The sequence below is a fragment of the Lipophrys pholis genome, assembly GCF_963383615.2.
Source record: "Lipophrys pholis genome assembly, chromosome: 1".
NCBI classification, from domain to species: domain Eukaryota; kingdom Metazoa; phylum Chordata; class Actinopteri; order Blenniiformes; family Blenniidae; genus Lipophrys; species Lipophrys pholis.
This window is the reverse complement of record NC_137635.1, coordinates 9,453,356-9,479,343: the sequence shown is the minus strand read 5'-3', so window position 1 is coordinate 9,479,343 and position 25,988 is coordinate 9,453,356. Positions and strand designations below refer to the sequence as shown.

At 45.6% G+C, this 25,988-nt stretch overlaps 1 protein-coding gene across 1 annotated transcript; it reads left to right on the top strand.

The window, feature by feature from the left end:
* Positions 1-12,987: 12,987 nt before the first annotated feature.
* Positions 12,988-25,793, top strand: fam171a2b (family with sequence similarity 171 member A2b). The gene is made up of 8 exons (XM_080486872.1): positions 12,988-13,315; positions 16,857-17,084; positions 17,307-17,399; positions 17,670-17,828; positions 17,898-18,077; positions 19,002-19,115; positions 20,382-20,508; positions 20,670-25,793. The coding sequence occupies exons 1-8, from the start codon at positions 13,216-13,218 to the stop codon at positions 22,168-22,170; spliced, it is 2,502 nt and encodes an 833-aa protein (XP_080342998.1). The 5' UTR covers positions 12,988-13,215; the 3' UTR covers positions 22,171-25,793.
* The last annotated feature ends 195 nt before the right edge of the window (positions 25,794-25,988 follow it).

Sequence of the window (25,988 nt, the reverse complement as noted above, 5' to 3'; positions counted from 1 at the left end):
AGTTGTGTTCCGTACGGTGTACCTCCTGATTGCTGACACTGTGTGTTTACGGTTCCGCGTCGTCGACCTGCCCAGATGTTTCAGGCTGTAAACAGTGGAGGCGTGGAGGCCTTGAACCGGGTCGGGGCTGAGTTATCGCCGAGCCTCGGGAGGATGGGGTATTGATTTTGTGACAGACCCTGGAAACAGCGGCGGCTCCTAAACGCCACACAAACCGCCGCCGCATGTTAATGAGGCCACTGACAAAGACGGCCTGTGCTCCCATGTTCCACTAACCTTTGTCGGAGTGCGGAGCGGCTCGGCCCGGTTCTCCTCGTGATGAGGGGCCTCGTGAGTTTGTCCTCCTCAGGCAGAGCGGCCGTGACATTCAGCCGTACGGCCCCGCGTGGAGACGCATCGCCGTGCTCTTTGTTACCGGATCACTAAAACACGCAGGCTCTCCAGCGGGATCACATGCACGCTGCAGTTTAATTTACCTCCGTTAGAGCAGGATTACTGCAGACAATCGTACTCGGGGATAATACTCTCTGGTTTGAGCAATTTTGAACCCTGTCGTTTTACACTGCTGACATTTACAGCGGTGGAGGCGGCGCCGCTTGTGTAAAACGATGACAACTGGGATGAAATTGCAATCTGTAAAAGCTGTCAGGGTGTTGTAATGGCTGATGTGCCTCATGTAACCTAAAATTACATGGCAGTGACGATAACGAGGCAGGAAGCCAAGGAAACCGAAGGAGACTCACAAAGAAATCACTCAGAAACACAAATATCCTCCACAGACGAACAGGAAACAACTTAATACTTTAATACAAACACGTACTTCTAAGTGATTAACACCAATTATGAAAGTACATGTTTTAAAAAACTGCTTTATTGATTTATCCATCCATCCATCCATCCATCCATCCATCCATCCATCCATCCATCCATCCATCCATCCTGCCTGTTAACATTGGGATAGAAGCAGACTGAAGATGTTCACACTTTCCAGACTCATCCATCATCTTCTAGTTAATTATTCTTCCTGTGTGGATCAATATTTCCATCCATTCGTTGGTCCGTTTTCCCGCATGTTATTCCTCCTGCTGTCATTTAAAAGAAACTCCGTCCTTCACTTGAGATGGTGGGACATTACCGATGGATCACCAGTGACAGGTGCTCTGCTCCGTCTGATGCTTCTCGGTGAATACTGGGGTGAACAAATCTGAAAGAATAGAGGGACGTTATCATTCAGCAGGGCCGTGCTGACGTTCTGCAGGAATCATTACTCTGATCACAACCTGACTTCAGCCTGACGACGTAATGTTTGCAAATGACTTCCAAACAGCGTTGGGTTCAGGACGAGGGGGATGTTGTCCTGATTCTAGAAGCATCCGAACTGTGTGTGTGTGTGTGTGTGTGTGTGTGTGTGTGTGTGTGTGTGTGTGTGTGTGTGTGTGTGTGTGTGTGTGTGTGTGTGTGTGTGTGTGTGTAAACTCACCAGCATACAGACCAAAACCTCGAGCTCTGTTGGTCACAGTTCTGTGTGTGAGCAGCCAAACACTGATCCAAGCAGACGATAAACCTCAGGGGCTTAGTCAAGACTCCTACCTCCTCGTCTGGTTTAGTAAAGACTTTGACCTCCTCCGGTTGGCTGCATTCTGCAGGCTAGGGAGAAGAAGAAGAAGCTGGTGATTCAGGAGAGTCTTTCTTTGCTGCCTCCTGGTTGTTCCCTTGTCCAGACCAGAGGAGCTGGTCGCTCGGGTCTGTGGTGGCTTGCTCCTGCTTGTTGAGGAAAAAGCCCAAAGAGGTTCTGTGAGGTGTCGTTTCTCAGGTCTCGTCCTGGAGAAACCGGTTGGTTTTCCCTGGTTGATGGGAGATCAGACGCTGGGTGCTGGTGTCTGGATCTGGGCGAAGCTCTGACCCTCGTGGTCGGGTCAGAAGAGTAGTTGAGGCCTTCGTTGCAGGCCTTTGGTGTTAGCAGGATGCTAATGCAGCTCACCTCCTCCGTCGAACAGCAGGAGCAAAGCTTTCGGAGAGAATCTCTCCAAAAGCTTTTGGTAAGGTTGGGCCATTCCAAGGTGTCGAATTCTGGGGGGCCTCAACCAATCTGTGACTGTCTGAGTGCATGGGGGGCAGTCAGTGTCCTTTGAGCAGAAACGGGGGAGGGTTTGCATGCATGAGGCTGCAGTGGCAACAGGACCCCCTTGTGGTGAGATGCTCAGGGACAAATGAAGATTGTCTTTCCTTAGAAATGAACCAACTTTCTGTGGTGTTGTGAGATCCCAACGGTGTGACGGAGTGATTGGTTGACGGGGCGACGGGGTGATGGAGTGATGGGGCGACAGGGTGATGGAGTGACTGGGTCACGGCGTTCTGGAGTGAAGGGGTCACGGGGTCATGGGGCGATGGGGTGATGGGGTGACTGTGTCACAGGGTGATGGGGTGTTCAGGTGGAGGCCTGGTTGGAGCAGAAGTGATGGTCTTGTCAGCAGAAGCACAGCAGCCTCGGCGTCCTGCAGCAGGTGTGAAGGTCACCTGGAGAGTCGTGTTTTAATCAAAGACCAAAGAGCTAAAAATAACTCTCCCGCGGTGGACATGACACCCAGACTCAAGGTGCCGCCAGCTTGCTGCGCGGACAGGCTTTAATTATACACACACACACACACACACACACACACACACACACACAAGAGGGAGGTACTCCTTCACAATGTGCGTCGCTGCCATTCTGTAAAGTGAAGAAGAAGAAATGTTCTGCTGCTGCAGCCTGATGTTGGTCTCCAGTTACTCTTCAGTGTGTTTCCTCCCGATAGGATCAGCGACTGACTGTTCTTCTCCACAGAGCAGCGCTCAGGATCAGGTTGATTAAAAATCCACATTCACACCAAAGAAAGTCCCTCGCTGTGTTCAGAAATAGCTGAAAAGGCTGAAAGCAGTGTGAGCTGGACCAGAACCAGAACCAGAGAGTGATACCTGACTCAGTGCGGTGGAGTTTAATATGAGTCACAGTGTCAGTGGATGAAACTTATCCTTCAGCTGAAGCCTCACATCTTTGTTCAGTAACGATCATCTGCTGCTCTTCACCTCGTTTCTCTTTGCTGCTATTGTTTTTTGTTGTGCTAAAAAAAAACAAAAAAAAAAACCTCTTTGTGGTCATTTGACACCACTGTGCTCATTTTACATCACAATGTTGTCATTCTGATTTTTATCTTTCGGTTCCTGGTTAACCCTTTGTGGCCACTTTGGTTGTTGTGTGTCCCTAACCCTTTTTTAAGAACAATTACACAAAAATGAAACCAAATAGACGATACAATTTAAAAAAAAATAAAAGAATAAAAAAATGGCAACTATACAAAAGCAAGTAAATAAATAAAAGAGAAACGAGAAAAAAAGGAAAGGAAAAATAGTGGATTACACGGTCGCAAAAAAAAAAACACGGTCGCCATCTATTATAGAATTTGTTCCGGTTTCCCCTTCTTGAATATCTAATTTTCTCAACATATAGAAAGGACAGGGCCTCACTAATCCACTTCCAGTTAAGAAGGAGGTGGCGTTTAGCCATTACGGAGGTAAACGCTATTACTTCAAATTCTTATAATCTTCAGGACGGCCAAAAACAACAGTATGTGGTGAGTTCTCAATATTCCTTGAGATTACTTTGGACGTGGTGTTAAAGTGAATTTGCCAGAAATTTGTCATTGGACATGAAAAGAAAACGCGTGTGAGGTCGCACTGTGAGCCTCCACATCCGTCACAAGCTGTGCCAGCCTTGTCTTTGAATAATGATTTCTAAATACAACTTTAAACTGTTTCAATGTCAGGCGGTTTGTGAAGAACCTTCAGTGTGGATTCCCACCAATGCAACAACCAACCCTGCTTGACGCTCCCACGTTTCTTTTGTGTTTCTGGTTAAATAACCATCATATGACTGAATAGAACTATTCATTTTTTCAGATTAAAGGCCTTTGTAAAGGATCAAGCTGTAAAAATTCACCCCTTTGGCTGCTCAGGTGGACAAGTGAAGGAAGTTGGAGAACAAAGATTTGTCACAGTTCCTTACCTGGAAATATCTGAAAAGATGGGAGGGTGGAAGATTTAATTCAGTAACTGGGTTTGGGAGTGAGCGAAAGACCCCTTCCTTATAGAAACCTTCAACACGGTTTAGTGTTTTATTGTGCCATGAGAAGAAAGTGGGGTCGGTAAATGTGGGTTTAAACATAGGAGGATTTTTTTAGGAGTGGAGTTTAGTCTGCGTTAGCAGAGAATTTATACTGTTAACTAAATTGAAACCCTAACTTAAGGGCAGTGATAACCACAGGCCGGAGGGGTTTGCAATGATTGGACCAGTCAATAAAGCAGAGAGAGAGAGACTGTGGGACTCGACTGGGCTTCCAGTTGACACCAACATGTGTTAATTGACCTCGACCAGAATGTAGTCTTAGCTGTATTCACAGCCCACTTGTAAATTTGAAAATCTTGCAGAGAAAAGCCGCCATAGAAGTTACAATTCTGAAGTACTTTTTGTCTAACTGTGGGTGTTTTCCCATTCCACAGAAAATGACAAAAAAAAATCAATCTACCGTCTGAAAAAAATAATTTGGGTAAAAATATAGGCAGACGTTGAAACGAACATTGAAACAAGAAGAGTGAAAATAAATGGCCGTCTCACAGATCGTATTTAAAATTAGAAATATCAACTGCTGCTCACTCTCGCCAAATCTTTTTGCCCTCTATATAGAGCCACTGGCCTAAAAAATAAAAAGATTCCAATATAAAAGGAATTTTGGTCAACAACAGGGAGCATAAAATAGCACTGTATGCAGATGATGTACTCCTCTATGTTAGTAATCCGAATGTCCGCTTCCCTGCTCTTTTTGATGTTCTTGATAGATTTGGTACATACTCAGACTTAACATCGAAAAACTCAGGTATTAACACTTAACTATAGCCCACCACCTGATCTCAAACAAAAGCTCTCCATCGACTGGTTCCAAAAAGCAATTAAATACCTTGGAGTACGGTTAACTCACTGTCCCAGTAACCTACGTTCAAAAAACTATGAAACAATTAACAAGACAATCAAAGAAGACCTTAATAACTGGTCAACATCCTTGCTGAATTTCAGTGCAAGGATTGAAATCATAAAAGTGTCTATTTTACCCAGGCTCCTGTATTTGTTTATGTCGCTACCAGCTGTGGTCCCAGTGAAACAATTTCAGGAGTGGGACAAACAAATTTCACGATTCATTTGGAATGGGAAGAAACCAAGAATAAAATACAGTGCCTTAATTATTCATAAGAAGGGAGGAGTCTCTCCCCAGCCTTAGAGACTATTATTATTCCTCTCAATTGAAAACTATAGCCCTTTGGTGTGACAGTGGATATGAAGCGAAATGGAAACAGATGGAACGCGAATGCAAGGGAACTCAAATACAAGCAATGATTGGCGATTACAAGGTAAGTGGCGCTCATCAAGAGGATTTGAACCCCTTTACCTCATTCACCTTACATTCTTGGTTGAAAGTAATAAAACAATTAAATTTATGGGACCAGATTAAAAAACTCGGATGGATTGCAAATGATACTGAATTCAAACCCAGCCAAAGGGATGCTGGATTCTGGCACTGGGTCAACAATGGCATCAATTCCGATTTTTGTATAATGGAAAAGAAAACGATACAAAGTTTTCAGGTACTAAGAGACAAATACAATTTGGGAAAGCACAAATCTTTGAGATATTTACAATATTTACAATACTTCTCAAAAGAAATAAGGATGAATGGTGGAACTACAGAACCCAGTGGAATAATACAATTAATAATACAAGCATCTGCTGGCAACACCGACTCAATAATTTCAAAACTTTATCAGGGAATAAGAAAGGGTAGAAGGGAGACCACAAACTGTGTACGGGAGCGATGGGAAAAATAATTAAATGACCGAATAACCAGTGAACAATGGGAGAACATGTGTGAGACTGCCTGTACGACCTCCTGGTCCATGTGTCGGTGAGAATTCTGCTGGAGGAACCTTATCTGCTTTTCTGTTACTCCTCCAATGACAACACACTTTACGCCAACGGGTCATGCATGTTGGAGAAGTTGTGGGGATGGGGGAGTGGATCACCACCACATTTTTTGGAGCGGCCCAAAGATCCAAATATTCTGGGGAAAAAAACTATTCAGGAAGCCATACAGCATATCTTTGGTCAGAACATCCCATTGAACTGCACAAGACTCTATCTGGATGATTAACTGGAAAGATTGACAGGACACGATAGATACCTGCTGAAAATACTAACTGCTGCAGCGAAGAAAAGCAATAACTTGTAAATGGCTACAGAAACGATTCATCTACACTAGATAACTGGATTGAAGTCATCAAGGAGATTCATGAGATGGAAAGACTGACCTCCTTTATACGCCTGCAAAAGGAGTCGTACATTACCTGCGTATAATCATAAAACTGGAGTTGCTGTACAAAAAAAAACAACCTTTCACCAACTCCATATGAATGTTCATTACGTGGAGATTTAGTGGAAAAACAATGCCTGGCAATCGAGTTGTACTGCGACACTGTGGCACTGTTTATGTTTCTTGATGTTCTGCGTTTTCCTGTGTTCATGTAAAAAACTCCAATTAATTTCAAGCATTTAAAATAAATAAAATAAAAGGGAAATAGCTGGATTGAGTGTTATTCGTGGTAATTCCGGCACAAGCGACTGTATGAAGGAGGCATATCCATGACATAAAACTCAAGGACCGCAAATAGATAATAATACTCCATTCAACTCGGTCAAATGCCTTTTCGGCATCAATCGATATGAATACTTCATGCTTAACTGGTGTTTCTTCTGAGTAGATTACATTTAACAGAGTACAACCACTATAACAGAGCTGACACTCTTTACAAAGCCGCTCTGCACCTGAGGGATTATCGTCGGAAGAACCTTCTCCAGTCGGCGAGCTCAGGCTAAAGAGATCGGTCTATAGGAGCCACACAGATCAGGATCTTTGTTCCTCTTGAGAAGGACACTAATCGAGGCCCGTCTCACTGCAGGAGGGAGGGAACCGAGTGACAGGGATCCACCATACACAGAGTAGAGTAGTGGTACAACTTTGGTGTAAAATGCTTCAAAAGAAATTAGACCGGAAAGCCATCGGGTCCTGGGGCTTTGCAAGTCTGCAAAGACGTGTGCATGTCAGCGAGATCTGATGACGGTTCAGACTCATATAGAGACTCAGAAAAAGACAGAGTAAATAACGTCGGGGTCCCCCTGCAACTCTCCCGATCCATCCTCATTGCCCGTTAGTAAGCTGCTGGACGTCACCGTTGGTGGGCCAGCAGCCTGCCAGATTTGTGATTCTAAATCAGATGAAAGCTTCTGAATCTTTGACGTCCTTCATTTTCTTATATGTGCAGAATATAAAATGACCTGACCTCATAAATATGCTTTCAAGGACTCCCACGGTAACGCCTTTGAGATACTGTAGGTTCAGAATCAGATTGGTTCAGAGCAATAAAGTCTTCTATTGCATCGATGATAAATTTATGAAATTAATAAGAGTGAGGTATTGAGTCGCCGGCGGGTGGGACGGCGAGGTGCGGGGGAGGTCTGAACACACAGCTGATCTGAAGCAATAATTGGATATGAAACATTTGTTACTTTTGGCTTAAGTCTGGTGTCGACAAAGAAATAATCTATACGAGAGACTGTCTGGAGCACATATGAGTAAAAAGAGTATTTTCCATTGTACAGATTACAGAATCTTCAGGGTTCATCATCGTTATTACTTGACATGAAGTTACAAAGGGCTTTAGCCGTTGATGAGTTGAGTCAGATTTAAAACGGTCTAATCGAGGATCAATAGCACAGTTCATGAAGGTAGACCTTCAAATAATTTCTTCATAAAAGGGGGATTATCAAACTTTGACGCGTATACATTAACTAGTAGGATAGACATACAAAATAGAGTACCCAAAACTACCAAGTATCTGCCAAGTCTGTCAGAAATGGTATTAGTTAGTGTAAATAGAACCAATTTCCTGATCAGAAGGGCAACCCGTCTGTCCTTAGAGTGGAAACTAGAACCCAGGGACATTCCATTCTTACTCCATCCTTGATCCTCATGTGGGCCTCCTGCAAAAAAAACCCAGTGAGAACACCCTGCACCGCTTAACCGCACCCCTTAAACCTCTAATAATCCACCTGATCAATTTCAAATCGATTCTTTAGACGGAGCGGTAAAAGTCCTTTCAGCGTCGACATTTTCAAAAGTGAGGCAGCTGCAGTGGCACAGAGACTCACACCCGTCCTCCGGTAACTTTGCAGTAATAAAGCCGAGTCTATTTGAGTGTTTTCACAAAAAACCGCTGCATCACCAGGTGATGGAAACTCCTCTGGGACGTCTCCTCTTGTGATCCGGAGGCGAACCCCAACCAGGACGTCGGGAACGTCCCTGAACTGGCGTCTGACGTCACTGAAGGCTGCGCGAGCTTTTGCCGTCCCTGTTGTCAGGACATCGTTGATTCCTTCGCCAAAATCTGCTGCTTATGGGACGGGGACGTTGGCCGGGCTTCGGCTGTGGGGATCAATGTGCACGGTCCACAACGGGCTCTTTTTCCAAGCCGAAAGCGTCTTCAGGCAGGATGGACCCCCGCGGCAGTGCTCCTCGATTGGTCCTATTAGCCTGATGTTATTACGGCGAGACTCCGCCTCCAAATCCTCAGTTATTGTCAAGACTTACAAGTTGGGCTGAGAGTTTGCTCGTAGTAGTTCTGGAAGGATGGCCATCATTAATCCAGTCGCATGTCAAAATATAATAATAGAAAGTTCGAGAGGATGTCCTGAGGTTTTTTTCAGGAGCTGAACTCGTCCTGCTCCGTCGGTCACCAAGCCACAAGTTTCATTTTGGGTTTTGTTCCTGTTTTTTTTTTTTTTGCTTAGAGTCTCATTGTGATTATTTCCTCTCAGTGGAGGTTACAGTGTTTGTTCTGGGGTTCTGTTGTGTCTGTCTGTGGTTGAATTCTTCTCTAACTGAACTTGCTTTCTGTGTTTATTGTCTGGGGTGTGAACCGTCCCAAAGTCCTGATGAATGTGAAGGGACCACACCGGTTCGTCTGGTTTTATTGAAGATATCTTTGCTCGGTCGTGCTGTGTGTGAGGAAATGTCGGAAACAAATTAAAATCACCTGCAGGGGGAGGGGGTGAGGTCGACAGGCCTCCCCGCATCGTGTCCATCACAGTCTGGAGCGCCGGGCCCTGTGGCGCTGGGCACGAGGAGCCAAGGTGCTGATGGTGAGGACGCATTACACTGGTCTCACATGGAGATGGAGGCGAGGGGGTGGGGGTGCCTGTGACAAGTACAATGTGACAAAGGTCGCAGTCAGCAGGAAGGAGCTGCTCAGCTCTGTACTGCCCCCTGCTGGTAGCTCCACCACCATGCAGACATCAAACTGCTTCTAAGGCAGGGTATGGGCAGTCCTGGTGCTTGAGGGCTGCAGTCCTGCATGTTTTATGTGTCCAACACACCTGCGATTAACGAATATATCATGATGAAGCTCAGCAGGAAGCCTGACAACGGTCCAATCATTATCATCAGCTGTGTTGAAGTGAGGACACATGGAAACCGTGCAGGACTGCAGCCCTCCAGGACCACGACCAGGATTACCCACCGCTGATCGAAAGACTCAGGATCCCCTGTGTGGTGTGATCTCTCTCTCACACACACACACACACACACACGCACACACACACACACACACACACACACACACACACACACACACACACACACACACACACACACACACACACACACACACACACACACACACACACACACACATGCCTTGAGTCCTGCTCAGGTTGTAGAAAGTGTCTCATTTTGATTTTATCTGTCCTCCACTCAGGGACGTACACTGGATTCAAACATCCTGCACATCAACCACATCAGTGCACACAATCATATCATTTCTTTAAATCATCATATAAAACCTTTTCCATCTCCACCTGACGCTATAACCCTCAATACAACAGGTCATCTCTCAACGACTTTCTAACTCTGTTGTTTAGTAGAACTGTGGTTCATCTAGTCATTTCAAATGGTTTTATTTAAATGTTATATCATTTAGTCTTGACTTGATACAACTATCAAGAAACATAAAAATAAAAATCATAATGAGATGAACGTTGTTGATACGGAAAGTGATCAAATAATCAATAACGAAGGCATAATATCCCCAAGGCCACTCAAACCTTCTCCAAATACCACAAACACACACAACAGAACAACCAGGCCACAAAAACATAAAAAGCTAAAATGACACAAATACAGAAGTTCTAATTCAGAAATATCAAGAGACTCGAAGTGAACATTGATAAGCTTGATATTCAAAGAAAGTGACGTCAAAAGAGAGAGATTGAATAAATCAGCCTCAAACGAGTGAAATTTGACACAAAGAAACACCAAATGTTTGCAAAATTACACAAACAAAACAACATAAACTACATAATGGCACTTTGACGAGGCGAAGACCAAAGAAAGACGCACAATGGCCCAAAAAGACAATAACAAGAAAACTGACAGCACCCTCTCACTGTGGAGGGGGCGCTGCCAGTTAATGGGGGATGTTTGTATGATCTTTTGTTTCTTTGTTTAGTGAGTTTCAGAGTAAATAAGATTGGCCTATGTTCTGAGAGCCCTGTCAAAAGGTTATAGGTTTTGGCGATTGTACCTGGTTAGGGTCATAGAACTCCCCGTTTGCAGTAGGGCGTCTACATAAACAAACAAGGATGAGGGACATTTCATTAGAAAGGCTTATTCCCGCGCCAACACAGTCAAAGGCAATGTGCCAATTAAGTAGTTTGTATTTCAAAGTGTTTGTAATATAGAGGAACCCACCCCCTCCTTTGCTTTTCTCCTTATCTTTTCTAAATACGTTGTCGCCTGGCATCATCACCAGAGCTTCAGCTGAGGTTTGCTTTAACCAAGTTTCAGATATTCCAAATCAGTCAACGTTAGAGTCACATAATAGATTATTCTCGTTTATTCACAATGCTTCTGGCATTAAGAGTTTGAAACAGTTTTCCTCTGCGATGTATTTTGATGACTGGGTTTCTGTTGTTTGAGACATGGGCTGCGTCCGCATTTGTGGAAATGAGTGATAATGGTCTTGTTTTGGTGTGTTGGATTATTCTCTGTGCAGTGAGACCTTGAATTTTTTTCTCTGGTCGAGCAACTTTAAACAAGAAGAAACTAATGACTTTAAAAGACCACAAATGAACTGCAAACAGATGAAATATAAGCCAGATGGACACAAACTGATCAAAAAGGTTCAAAATGCCCGAACGGTTACAGAACGACCACAATTGGTCACAAAACGTCCAGAAGCAACACAAAATGAATCATCCAGAAGAGTTTAGTTTCTGAGCTGAGAAGCATTTCTCTCTCCTCGTTTATCCTCTCGTCCTGTTTCTGACCCATGTGGACGATCTTCATCTCCGTTAATCTCCCGCCTCCGCAGAGCTCGTCTTACCGTGTGAAAGAAGCCCAGAGCAGGAGTCTGCCGCTCCGTAGCCTCGCTGTGCCCTTCCTGCACTCAGCTCTGTGTTTATCACCCATCAGTCTCCGTCATTAACCCACCAAAGGATTCAAAACTGGAAGAAGACCAAAGATGTAAAAAACAGGAAATAACATCACAACAGAGACACTAAAATTGTCACAAACGCACAAAAAATATTTAAAAAAAAACACCAGTAAATGATCAAAAACAAAGGAAATGCAAATATTGAGACATGAAAAGGGCCTCGAACTAAATCAAAATGACCTTGAACACAAAAGAGGCTGAAACTGTTTAAAAGAGAAAAAGCTCTCACAGTATAGAAGAAAAAGAGACCATAAGATGAGAGGTGAGGAGAAAGAAAATATCACAATGCATTATCAAGTTTTTTTTTATTATTATTACTCTGTCAACAAACAAACAAGAAACAAACCATTTACTGCCTGATGGAAGAAAACTCCAGAGAAACTCCAGAGAAACTCCAGAGAAACAAACTGACCACAAAGACCGTCTGACAACTGGGTTCAAATGGAACCCGAGAAACTAAAATAAAGAAAAGGTACACAAATACCCCAAAAAAATACACTAAAGTGCAAGAAAAAGTTACAAAATTACATCAAAAAGATACAAAACTACAAAACAATACAAAATTACATTAAAAAAGACACCAAACTCCCACAAACGTATACAGGATTGCATCAAAACGATTCAAAACTATAAAATAGAGACAAAATAACCAAAATGTGTGACACAAATGACCTTAAAAGACGTTACACTATCCAAACCAGAGCAACTTTATTTATAAAGCACTTTAAAACATCCACCAAAACAAGAGAATAAACAAAATGATCTCAAAGAGACTTTTATACGTTCACATTCAAACTAAGACTAAGTTGTAAAGTTGATCAGGTTATTGAGCTATTGATGGCAATATTCTGAATAAATATTTTCAAAAGATCTTGGACAAAATGCTTTACTTAGTTACTGTGAGAGTAATGAGAATAGAATACAGCTATAAACATGTAACTGTATGATGTGTAGTCGTACTTTCAGTCTTTACTTTGATTTATATGATGACTTAAACAACTAATATGATGGTGTGCACTGGCGTGGTTAATGTGTGTGTGTATGTATATATATATATATATATATATATATATATAGCATATAAGCATTTTTCTTATTACACAAGTGTTTTCATTTATAAAAAATATTATTTTATAAAAAATATTTCTGCTGGGCCTGAACCATCACAGCAAAATGGCAAAGAAAGTCTATCTATCTATCTATCTATCTATCTATCTATCTATCTATCTATCTATCTATCTATCTATCTATCTATCTATCTATCTATCTATCTATCTATGTCTTGCCAGTGTGCAGTTGCAGCTGCAGTTCCTCGGAAGACCAGCAGACGGCAGCATCGCCTCTCCTTCAGCCTGAGACAATAAAAACAAGGCGAAGCCTCCCAGAGTCTCGGCAGCAGCTCGGATCCAGTCTGAGGATCCAGTCTGTAGATCCGGTCTGAGGATCCAGTCTGAGGATCCGGTCAGTAAATCTAATCTGAGGATCCAGCCAGCGCCGTGAGGCGGCGTTAACGGCGCCGCGGAGCGGCTTGGAGCACCGACACACCCCGGGTGGAGCAGCCGGAGGAGATGTAGCGGCTGCAGGATGCCTGCGATCCGCGTCTCCCGTGTGCTGGTCTGGGTCGGGGTCTGCGCGCTCTGGGAAGCCGTGTGGGCCAAGGCCGTCCCGGACCAGGCCGCTTTCGGTGAGATGACGACCGGGTGGGAGGGGGGGCATGAAGACCGAGGGAGGGGCGTTGGGGGGTGGGGGGTTGGGGGGGGGGGGTGTTTATGGCTTTTGTGCAGAAAAGCGTCGATGCTCTGCAGCAATGCGACCTGGATGCAGGCTGCAGGGGGTGGAGGGGGTGGGTGGAGGTCGGGGGGCTCGTGGCTTTGTGTGTTTGGGGGCTGGATGGTTCTTCCTCCCAGCTGACATGTCGGGGGCCTGGAGCTCAGAGGAGGATCAGGTCTGGAGATGTGATGGTGGAGCAGGCCTCTCCTCCAAACCAGACCTGATAAACCAGACCTGGTCCCTGTAAACCAGACCTGCATGTGAGCCATTGTTGATCATCATCATCATCATCATCATCATCATCATCATCATCATCATCTTCATGCACTGGAGGAGTCAGGCTCTGCAGTGCTTCCAGATAATCTGAAAACGATCCTCTTTATCTTGTGCTACATGAAGATTATGTAATTTGGTTGCATTATTTACGGCTGCGGCTCCTTCGACGTGCTTGGACGGTCACAGTGGGGCGATGTGACCGAGTACGTTTACTGGAGTACACCGTGTTGCAGTGCTTCATCTTTCTGGTGCACAACATGTCACGGAGCAGTGTGTGAGGTTCTGTAGCGTTCCGGCTGTGGCACCGTCGGAGGAAACCAGCCACCATGTGATGGCAGGAGAACCTCACCAGTGTCGACCTGCTGGAGCTGCTGGTTCTGAAAACCGCGGCTGGCGCTCGGCGGGAAAAGTCCAAATAAAGAGTATTATTCAGTTCTAGTGAGTTTGAGATGGAGCGTGTGTTGATGTAGAGCTCTGGAAACAAACGCAGACCAAAAATGTCCTCAGTTATCCTTTTTTTGTAATTCGAGAGCCAAGAATTTTCAGCCCTTCATTTGGTTCAGTGGCGTTCACATTCACTTTAGAGACCGGATCAAACCACCTGGAAAATGTCTTGCAATTACGACAGCTGCTGGTTAGGGGGCGCTGTCACCTGAAACAAACTCTGACCAGAGAGGAAGTAAAGAAGAAACACGGCTCATTGATTGGTCCGGACCAAAAGAGGAAATCCCGCTGCTGTAGCCTGTGGTGGCTAGGCTAGTTGGCATGTGGCTAACGGGTAGCCACAAACAACTGCGATATAAAGTCTTCAGACCAGATATCAATTTGAGTCTTCCTCACTACTTCTTCCTCACTATTTTCACGTCTGCCTGCGAGATAATTTCCAACTTTTTCTTTCTGCGTCTGCTTCTTCTGATGCACGCGATTAGCTTTGTTTGTTTACTACCCAGCATGCATTGCTCACTACGTCACAGATCGTTGGTATGCGAAGCCGTGTTCACGCCGTGTTCACGTCGTGTTCACGTCGCCCAAACAAAACGTTTTTTTTCCCTGAAGAGACTCTGTTCCGGATCAAACGGGGGAAATGTGAACACGGCCATAAACTCCAAATAGAGTAAAACCTCTGATGTAGGGACGCACTAAAAATCCATGGCCGAGTGTCCCCTGAAGACAGGAGTCGTCTCTTCTGAGGGTCAGGAGGACAAACTGTAGGACAGTCGATATTGAACGAACCAAACACCAAATATTTTATGGATGAAACGTATTTATTTTAAAGCACCAATATGTATACGATATGTAGTGTGTACACAAAGTTGTATACAAAATAAATAGAAAATAAAATGTTTCATCTTGAGTGGTCCGAACCGGTAAAATAGTGTCATAATAACCTTTAAATTTAGTGTACGTGATGAAATTATCTATATTTTTCCGTTTACCTAGCTGTGGATGACGATATTTACATCACATGGACCAACGTGGACTCTGCAGACTTGCAGACGTGGAAAGCTTCCAGATCAGTGTTTCAGTGTCGTGTCTGAATATTCTCTACAGAATTAACAAGGAAGTGAAGCAGCAGAGGAGAGATAGTGTGTTCACTCATTCATTCAAACGTTGTTGTTGATTGACAGTATGAAGTGAGGAAGTGAGACTGAAGAGTATGAGAGTGTTTCAGTAAAGAGCTGCTTCAAATGGCAGAGGAAGTCCTACACACACACACACACACACACACACACACACACACACACACACACACACACACACACACACACACACACACACACACACACACACACACACACACACACACACACACACACACACACACAAGGGAGCCTTTATCAGACCAATTACTGGAATGGACAACAGAATATCTACACATGAACACACACACTGCTGCTGATTACACAGCCATTAGCACCGAACACTTCATAAAACCAAAGCTGTCCGGAGCGCCACAGGGTTATAGAGGATGTTTTTGCTGCGGGGACCGAACCCGGCGACGAGGCTCAAACACAAGGCAGCTTTTAGCGAGTCGGCCTGTAACCATGGCAACATCTCCCAATGTGACCCACATCCAGTGTCCAGGAAGAGAGGCGAGAAACAAAATGTACCGCAGCTGAAAAACACTGCGTGTGTGTGTGTGTGTGTGTGTGTGTGTGTGAGATGACTTCAGACAGCATCATCATCATCATGATGTCGTCGTTGTAACTGTAATCCTTCTCCAGAGGAAACGATTAAAGTGCATCAGCAGCGATCACAGTGACGCTCCTGCTTCTGACCAATTCTTTATTTTTTACAATGTGACACAATCTTCACGGTCAAATACTTATATATTTTATAAATATATACTTGTAAATAAGTCATCGACATTGTGCTTACAAACACCAACTACAATCAGATCTCATATCATTCTTGTGAATTTACTTTACATAATTTATATATTTAGTTACTTTATTACACTCGTGTTCCTTTTGTCTCTCAGTGTGTTGATGATGTAGCATTAGTGTCCAGTGTGGTTTCATCTAATGACTGAATCACCCATTAAGTTACATAAGTGGAGGAAGATGCTCTATAATCTGGATGTTAGGAGGAAGATGCTCTATAGTCTATGTTCGAAGAAGATGCTCTATAATCTGGATGTTAGAAGAGGAAGATCCTCTATAGTGTGGGTGTTAGAGGAAGATGCTCTATAATCTGGGTGTTGGGGAGGACGATGCTCTATAATGTGGGTGTTGGGGAAGATGCTCTATAATCTGAATGTTAGAGGGAGATGCTCTATTATCTGAATGTTAGGGGGAAGATGCTCAATAATCTGAATGTTAGAGGAAGATGCTCTATAATCTATATTAGAGGAGGAAGATGTTCTATAATCTATATTAGAGGAGGAGGATGCTCTATAATGTGGGTGTTGGGGAAGATGCTCTATAATCTGAATGTTAGAGGAAGATGCTCTATTATCTGAATGTTAGGGGGGGAAGATGCTCAATGATCTGGATGTTAGAGGAGGACAATGCTCTCTAATCTGGATGTTTGAGGAAGAAGATGCTTTAACTGTAACTAAATAGTTGCACTACTTTAAACCAGTAATCAGTTACTAAGTTACTTGTGGAGTCACGGTAAAGCTCCGTTAATAAAACGTGATTCTGTGATAACAGGAACTTTTTTGTTTCTCTCCTCAGAGGTTCAGATTAAAGTCCAGGTGTTCGACAACAGCGACTTGTCTCCGCTGGCCGACGCTCAGGTGGACGTTCACGGGAATCAGACCGTGTTGGCGTCCAGCCAGGCCGGCGGCGACGGCGTGGTGAGACTGAGCTTCTCGTACCGAGCAGGAAGCTGGGTGATCATCACGGCCTCCAAACAGGACTACGTCACCAACTCAGTGCCCTGGCACTCCAACCGCATCCCCCGTAAGTCTGGTCACTCCAGGTCACTTCTCCACCCTCACATCGACCTTCACTTCCATCATTACCTCCACCCTCACATCCACCCTAACCTCCATCATCACCTCCACCCTCACATCCATCGTCACCTCCGCTCTCATTTCCTTCACCTCCAGAGAGAAGTTATAAAGTTAAACTCAGCCTGTGTTGCTGGCGTAGTTAACATTGTTTCCCCTGGTGGTGTTTCAGTCTACGCCTCCGTCAGCTTGTACCTGCTGGTCCAGAGACCAGGAACACTGATCCTCTACGATGACGTCCTCCAGGTGTTGTCAGGCTCTCCAGGTAATCCAGATGTTTAAACATCATGTATCTTCTCTCACTCTGTCTTCAGTTTAACAAACTTTTCTGCTTCAGTGTCGCAGAAACATCAACGTTTCCTGTTTCTAATCACAGTTTAGTTTGACTTTCATCTTCACGTCCAGTCTGATTCCAGCTGAGAACACAGACAGACCCCCCCCCCCCCCCCGTTTGTTGCTACCATTGTGTTGAGCCTTTGAACCAGAACCGTCTTGCTGCAGGTCTTGACGCTGGTAGTTGGGTTGTGTCTCTCAGGAGCTCGAAACCAGCCGCTGGTGCAGCTGCAGAGGAAGTCCATCCAGCTGCCGGCCGGCTCCAACTACACGGCGCTGTCGGCGGCGCTGACCACGGCCCGGAGCCAGTACGAGATCGGGGGCTTCCCGTTCCTGCTGGGCCAGGAGACTAACAGCTCAGGTGGGTCCCTCAGACCCTGACCCGGCTCCTCCATGAACCTCTTAACCCAGCTGGCTCTCCTGGTTCCAGGTGCAGAGACCGGCTGGACCGACCTGACGGCGCTGGCGGTGGTCAGCGTCCAGCTGCTCGACAGAGACGGCAGCACGGTCCAAGTTTCAGACCCGATCCACATCTCGGTGCCGCTGCCGTCCGACACTCGGAACCGGATGGCCACGAGCGTCCCGGCCTGGCTGTACCAGCCCAAGACGGGTGAGTCAGCGGACAGAATCACAGCCAGAGCTTCTGAAATAGAAAGTCTGCTGACGGAGCCACGGCTCGATGAACCGTCTGATACTGAAGAGTCCCTGAAGTCACTGATGGTTAATCCCATCCTGGAGGAAAACAGCTGCAGAGATTATAGAACATCTTCCTTCACCAACATCCAGATTATAGAGCATCTTCCTCCTCTAACATCCAGATTATAGAGCATCGTCCTCCTCTAACATAAAGATTATAGAGCAGCTTCCTCCTCGAACATCCAGATTATAGAGCATCTTCCTCCTCTAACATACAGATCATAGAGCATCTTCCCCTAGCATAAAGATTATAGAGCATCTTCCTCCTCTAACATCCAGATTATAGAGCATCTTCCTCCATTAACATCCAGATAATAGAACATCTTCCTTCACCAACATCCAGATTATAGAGCATATTCCTCCTCCAACATCCAGATTATAGAGCATCTTCCTCCTCTAACATAAAGATTATAGAGCATCTTCCTTCTCTAACATCCAGATTATAGAGCATCTTCCTCCTCTAACATACAGATCATAGAGCATCTTCCTCCTCTAACATAAAGATTATAGAGCATCTTCCTCCTCTAACATACAGATTATCTAGCATCTTCCTCCATTAACACCCAGATAATAGAACATCTTCCTTCACCAACATCCAGATTATAGAGCATCTTCCTCCCCCAACATCCAGATTATAGAGCATCTTCCTCCTCTAACATAAAGATGATAGAGCATCTTCCTCCTCTAACATCCAGATTATAGAGCATCTCCCTCAGGTCAAGACAGGCCATGCTTTCCCAAGTACCTTGTGACTTTTTTTTTTTGATCATGCAACGATTAACATCTTCCTCTTCAGAATTGTTAGATTTTCTAGTGATGGTTCTTTCGCTCCGTGCAGGACTTTGGGTTCGCAGCGGGACGGGATACATCAAGAAGGACGGTTCCCAGTTTGTGTGGAACGTTGTGGTTCCTCAGATGGGTTACTGGCTGGCTGCCTTCCCATCGTCTTCAGGTAGCGTCCTCTCTTCCGTCCGCGATGCTCCTGGTGTTGTTTTCTTGTTTCCAGTGTTGACGCTGGGCTGTGCAGACCCCCGCTGTGAGCATATTGAACACCTGGCAGCTCCAAAGCTTGATTTACCCATAACAAGTCATTCAAACATACAATCAGTTCCTCACATGGAGCGAAACACGGAACAGTCCCTATTGACGGGTTATTTCCAAATCCAACTCTTTATCTGTCCCAGAACGGTCCCACACAGATTTGAAACTCTCCAGTCACACATAAGTCCTTGAAGGATCGTAGGAGAACGCAGCAGAACTTTTAGGAAACACTCAATGAAAACATGAAAACTCCAGACCCCAGAATCGAACCAGGCTCCTCCTGTGAAAACCGCTTCACGATGGTACGGCCCTGACATACTGAACCAGCCTCGATCAACAGAATCAGAACACCAGGATGTGCAAACAGCTGTCGTACACGTTCAGTTACCTTCAACACGTGAAGGATTTACAAACACCAGATAGCATGACGGTGTATTCTCAAGTAACCCATCTTCAATATGAAATGTACGTAAATGAGATTCCGGACGAAGCCTTCAGACCAAGTCAGAGTCTGGATCGTCCCCCGGGGGGCCGTTTGACTCGGGCAGGAAGCTGCACTCAACTTAAAAGCCACAAGTACTGTATGTACAACAGCTATAAGTATAGAACAGCTCGCGATGACGCTGATGGACGCGATGCTTCTCCTCATAAACAAGTTTAGTGCTTGTATTGAAATGACGAGATAAGAATCCCTCCTGAACCAACCACACAGGAGCAGAGGACGAGACCAGTCAAACTGTCATATTGCCCAAAGTCAGGTGTAGGTATACAAAAACGCCATTCGGGTAGCTCCTTAGTAATCTTCAGGCAACTTAACCATCATTCATTTCCTCTTCCTTCAAACAGCTCTGATAAATATGAACATAAAGTCGCTAATCCTCAACATTGAAGGTAAATCAGCGAATAACTGAATTTAAAGGCGGCAGCAGAGACTCAAACAGATCAATTCGTGTGGATCTGCAGACGTGTTCAGTCGCTGTGTGGCTTCGTCTGATTGGTCACTTTGACTCAGGTGGTGGATCTGCCTATATAATGAAATGCTTATTTACGACTTATTTATTAAACACAGCTACTGATTTTCAGCCACACAAGAAAGAGAGACGTGAAAAACAAAACTGACAGAAGACTTTAAATAAAAATAGTCTGAGGTGACTTTCTGTGCTGCCTCTTCTTGCAGGCTTCGGTCTTTCTCATCCGGGCCTGAGGGACATCACCACCTACCACACCCTGTTCCTGCTGTCCATCCTGGGCTCGCTGGCCCTGCTGGTGCTCATCCTGCTCTGCGTGCTGCTCTACTACTGCAGGTGCGGCGAGCGTAGGCACAGGTCTCACTTTGAGATTTCTATTTTTAACATCGTTAACTAAATTTAAACTGTGGATTTGACATTTGGCAGTCACAACTTGTAATCCCTGACAGAGAGCAGCGCTTCCTTTTGTTTCCGACCTTCCTCTGTTTACCTTCCAGGCGAAAGTGTCTGAAACCTCGTCGACAGCAAGGCAAACCCCACATGTCCAATCTGAACGGCGCCAAGAGAGACCAGGGCACGTCCACCTCGCGCCTCAATCTCATCTGCGGAGGCCACGTTGAATCAGGACCCTCCAATGCCAAATCCGAAATGTCTCCGTCGCGGGATTACCAGAATTCAAAAGACGACTTGACCAAGCACGTTCCCGCTCACATGCTGCGACACTCAAAGGGAAAAAACGCTTCCGGTTCTCAACGAGGAGAAAGTTTTCCCATGAAGGTTACCAGAGCTACAGAAACCAACAACCTGGACAACCCTCTGCTTCACGACGACTACAACCGGAGCTACAGCCCCAAAGAGGGAAAAGAGTCCGACTATCACAGACACCACAACGCCAACGACAATCGAGGGTACTCCTCTGATCCGCCGTCGCCTCCTCGCTTCCAGGGCTACGTGCCGAGCCAATCCGACAAACCTCCAGAATACTCTGCGGCGGCGGCGGACAGCCTGGCGCGGCCCACCTCCCTGAACACCCAACCAGGACAGATCATCTTCTGCAGCTCCATCGACCAGATGAAGGAGAACATGTACAGGAGCATGGTGCCGACCCTGGTCATCCCCGCCCACTACATGCGCCTGCCATCTGAGTTTTCCGGCAAAGACGGCAAAGACCCGAAGGAACAAGACAAAGACGGAGCTCAGATGGGTGGAGGCTCGCACCATCACCACCACCACTCCCAGAAACAGGGTCAGCAGCAGCAAGGCGGCTCCCAGGGCGATGACTCCGAGGAGCCCAGCTGGGCGTCCGACTCCTCCGGGGGGCCCGTGACCATCCCGGTGCTCTTCAACGACTCCACCATGGCCCAGATGAACGGAGAGCTGCAGGCTCTGACGGAGAAGAAGCTGCTGGAGCTGGGTGTGAAGCAGCACCCGCGGGCCTGGTTCATCTCCCTGGATGGACGCAACAACGCACACGTCCGACACTCCTACATCGATGCTGGAAACGACCTGAGTGGCGGCGGTGGCGGCGGATTCGGAGGCGGATTCGGAGGCGGGTCCAGTGGAATTCCACGGGATGTTAACCTCGAGCCGCCCCTGGAGGCTCAAGAGCGGAAATCAGGCGTCAACCGGAAGGGAAAAGACGAGCGCTGGGGCACGGGGGGAAGGAAGAGCCACGGGGTCGGCAACAGCGGCGGGAAGAGTTACTCCAAGCTGGCCTACCCGGACCACAGCGAGCCCAGCAGCAGCGAGGGACGCCCCGTCTCACCCGAGGAGAACTCCCTCACTCCTCTCCTGGACGAAGGCCCGTCCTCCAGAGGATCCACCATCCCCAGGAGAGGACGCAGCCGAGTCAACAGCAGCCGCAGCAGCAACAGCGAGAACCGCCGTGACTCCATGACCAGTCCCGAGGACGACCCCGACGACAAAGACGAGAACAAGAAGAGTCCGTGGCAGAAGATCGAGGACCGGCCGCTCATGGTCTTCCACCCCAGGAAGTGATCTTCGTGAATTTACACTGTACCTTTTCAGAAGGGGGGGGTTGAGCGAGGTTTCACCGACAGAGATCACTCCAAGCACAACCACTGCTCCACCGCTCCGTTTTAAGGTTGTTGTTTGATCCAGTCACTCTCGTCGTCTCCCTGTCGGTCGTTTCTGCTCAGTTGATCACTTGTAGAATAAAACTTGTCCACTTTGTTGTGAATCCCATCCCGTCACGTCACTGAACCATCGTCTGAGCCATCGCATATACTGACTGTGGAAATAGCCATTTAATAGAGCAAAATATAAGAATAGAGCACTTACTAGTGATTTGATAACCGATTGGTTGATACTAAATACTTTTTGGAGTAGGTTCCATTTTTTAAGAGACTGATGGGACTGATTGTGCACAAAGTCTCACACTGATGGTAGCAGATGTGAGCTTGTGCTTTCTTGTCTGCTTCCCTGTAATTATGAGGAGTTCTCTTTACAGGAAACAGCTGCCCAAAGCCTAAACGCCAAGGGATCAAATCAGCTGGACTCTTTCTTTTTTTTTTTTCTCTCCCTTTTTTTTTCATGTGCCCCTGTGAAGCACAACGTGTATTTTGCTCCTTCAGGGATGTACTTGATTTCCTACCTGTGCCGTGTTCATGTGTTGCAGTTACTTATCCCAGTAGTTCTGATTTGAGGTCCGTTTCATCCTTTCTGTCGTCCATTTCTTGCGGTGGTCAACTGAACCATTCTGCCAAAAGTTTTTTTCATATCTGCCTTTCTCCTCTTGTTGAGATGTTTTTGGCCAGCAGAGACTTCTTTGCGATTATCGTCGTGTAAATAGATCCCAGGCATCTGGAATAGAAAGGTTGCATGCATATGAATGTATGAAATACCCCCGAGAGGCTCCTCCCCCACAGTCCTTCGGGCTCCTGTTTGATCGAACACCCAAACCTCCCCCAACGGCCATTAAAACTGGGTGCGTGTGAACCGAAACACCACTTGACTTGAAGACCTGAAGGACGTTCCGTTATCTCCGAACCCGGAATTCAGAGTTGTTCTCGGATTACAAAGTTTTGTGGAGTCAGAACATCACAGACTTGGACATCTTAGTGTAACCTAGTGTAATGTTGTGACCAAGTTCTGAACTGGGAATTCCTAACTTCGACGATTTTTGGGAGGGTTCCAGTCGATCACTGCGGTGAACGTTGGAAGCAGCAGATTGTAGAATGCAACCCTAAACGCAGACGACCCTAAAGTGGAGCAATATGTTCAAGTCATTGGTCGAAAACATTTCTTAAGTGCCGTGAAAACAAGAAAACACTCTTGAGTTCAAACTGATAATTCCAACCTTGACATCCGTTCTCCCAGAACAGCTGGGAATGCCGAGTTCCCAGATAACTGGAATGCACCGCCACCCATCTGATATCCTGCTGAGATCACCAGGGCCTGCACCACTTCTCTCCGGCAAGTGCCTTCTTTCACACATAGGATGGAGTGACCGGCGTGCCGGTGCCTCTTTGCGCTGCAGTCGGATCGACAGGCACTGATAAGCACACTGCATCGTGGTAACAACACGCGGCACTCCGGGGAGCATGCCTCACAAACCTTGCAACTTTTCTTCCGCCTCTTACGTCCTTGGATATCGTCATTTCTTCTATCTATCCTCTTTTTTCACCAAACCTGTAAATGCTACGACGACTTATGAGATTCTGTGTATACGATGTGCATGTAACACGTAGACTAGGGTGTTTTTAATGAGAACCTTTTGCTTCTTTTGGAATTTAATCATGAAAATGTCTTTTTGGCACAAAATGTGACTCGCACTTGCGTCGGACTTGTGCTGCCAAATGAACTTGGTGATGCGGAGAAAACGCGGACTTTTCCCACAATCCAGCTGTAAGAAAATCCACTTCCGGTCGTAAATGTTTACAATGATGACATTCTGACCAACACGCTCCCGCCCACCGCCACGAGCTTCACCACTGCCGACTCGCACATCAGCAGCTCTCCAGTCCAAGCTCTGTCGCTCTGTCGCCACCCATCCACTCTGGAAAGCAGCTCTACCGAAACCTGTGGGTTGATCCGGTGCGAATCTGAGCAGACAAACACAATTCATTAGTTTCTTAGTCATTACTGTCCATCAGAAAGCTGCAAGGCATCGCTCTGATCACCATACTACTGATTGTTATGTGTGCTGTTATAACCAAATGTTTGTGACAATCTCATGTTTTCAATGAGATCAATCATAATTAAACACTACTTTTAGGGGAGTTTTGGAAGCTACTTTCAATTTGCAGCATTAAAGGGTTAATATGATGAAAGTTAGGACGATAGGGCTGCACTCCGATTTCTAAGAAATTTTGTGTTGGTTCCGTACATCATCAAGGACTTGGCTAAAGTTCTCACTCAATATTGAAGAACTGAGATGAGATTTCCTCTGCTTGGCCCCAATATGATCTAGATCTCTATGAAGATTTTATCACGTCTTTCTCCTATTTGCCTGCCAATTTTCATCAAAATCCATGAACAGAAGAAGAAAAGAAGCCTAGTGATCCTGACTTCCTGTCGCTTCATGTTTCTTCTTCATGTGTTCAGTTCGTCTCTCTGTCAGTGACTCCACACTGGATTTGGCGATTTCATGTAGAAAGACAAATTTTTAAAGCCGTTTGGTTCGTATGGGAAAGTTTTTATTCTCCGTGTGGGTCTGAAACTTAACAAGTCAGACACAATCCGGAAGGAAACGAACAAACACATTCTGTCGAATCCGTGATGAGTTAGCTCTTCGGCTTGGAGTCCTTGGAGATGTACGGTATCTGAAGTCATAGTGAAGGTGATTGAGACATTAAGAGTTACTTTGAGTGAATCGACTCTACCGACGCCGGGAAGCCAGAGTCCTCGGGGAAAATGATTTTATGTTGAGAGGACGTTCTCGCCCAACCGTGAGCTTCACTGGTGTTTGGTCGAAACGGAGACGAGACAACGTTCATCAGGCTCTTGAGACGGAAACGGAGGGAAAACACAGAAAGACTGATGGTGATTGGTTCAGAGTATAATACTGAAAAATAAACATTCAACTAATGTCGAGTATTTTAAAATCAACTTTAAAACTTTAAAACCTCCTGCAATGTAAATCAGGATACGTCTACAAAAGTGGTATAAATACTATAAAATAGTAATAAAAAGTTTGTGAGTGCGTATCAAGACATGGCGCTTGGAGAGGGTTCATAAGATCCAGAATGAATTCATCCTGGATCGATCGGATGGTGACAGATTCACCATTGAGAGAACTTAAAGCCGTCTTGTATAGAAGTTGGTCCATCACCGTTCAGCAGCTGTGGATGGATCTGGAGTCGGTGGCCTCCAGCAGAGCCGAGCAGCCGTCAAACCATCCTGAACTGTCCCGTACGAGGACGTATGACGTAAAGTCCCCGTGAGTTGTGCTCTTGTGGTTTTCCTGGTTTGTTTCTACTCGTTTTCTTCTCTGTAGGTTTTGTGAACTTGTGTTTAGTAGCGATGACGACACTTTGACTTGAGCTGCAAGGCTTCATCTCACGCAGTCAAACATCCGCTTCATTAACCCGGTCGGTCGCTCGTAAACTGTAAATCGGTTCTTTCTGTACATGAGATGAAATAGAAATAAATCTGTTCCCACGTTCTGTCTGTCTGTCGTGATTCATTTAAAGAATACCATCAACTGTTCACAAAAACACAAACTGTTTGACTTTGGTGGATTTAAACTAAAAAGGCAATTATGAAGGACACAACCAATGGAGGACGACATGAATAAACAGAGTAACAAATATTGTACTTAATAGTTTATAAAACAATTCAGGGAATACAAGAAT

Excerpts from the sequence above, each read along its gene's own strand:
- fam171a2b (XM_080486872.1), top strand. The coding sequence starts at position 13,216 with ATGCCTGCGATCCGCGTCTCCCGTGTGCTGGTCTGGGTCGGGGTCTGC. Across the intron at positions 17,829-17,897 it reads CCAGGAGACTAACAGCTCAG|GTGCAGAGACCGGCTGGACC; the intron begins GTGGGTCCCTCA and ends TCCTGGTTCCAG. Across the intron at positions 20,509-20,669 it reads GTGCTGCTCTACTACTGCAG|GCGAAAGTGTCTGAAACCTC; the intron begins GTGCGGCGAGCG and ends TTTACCTTCCAG.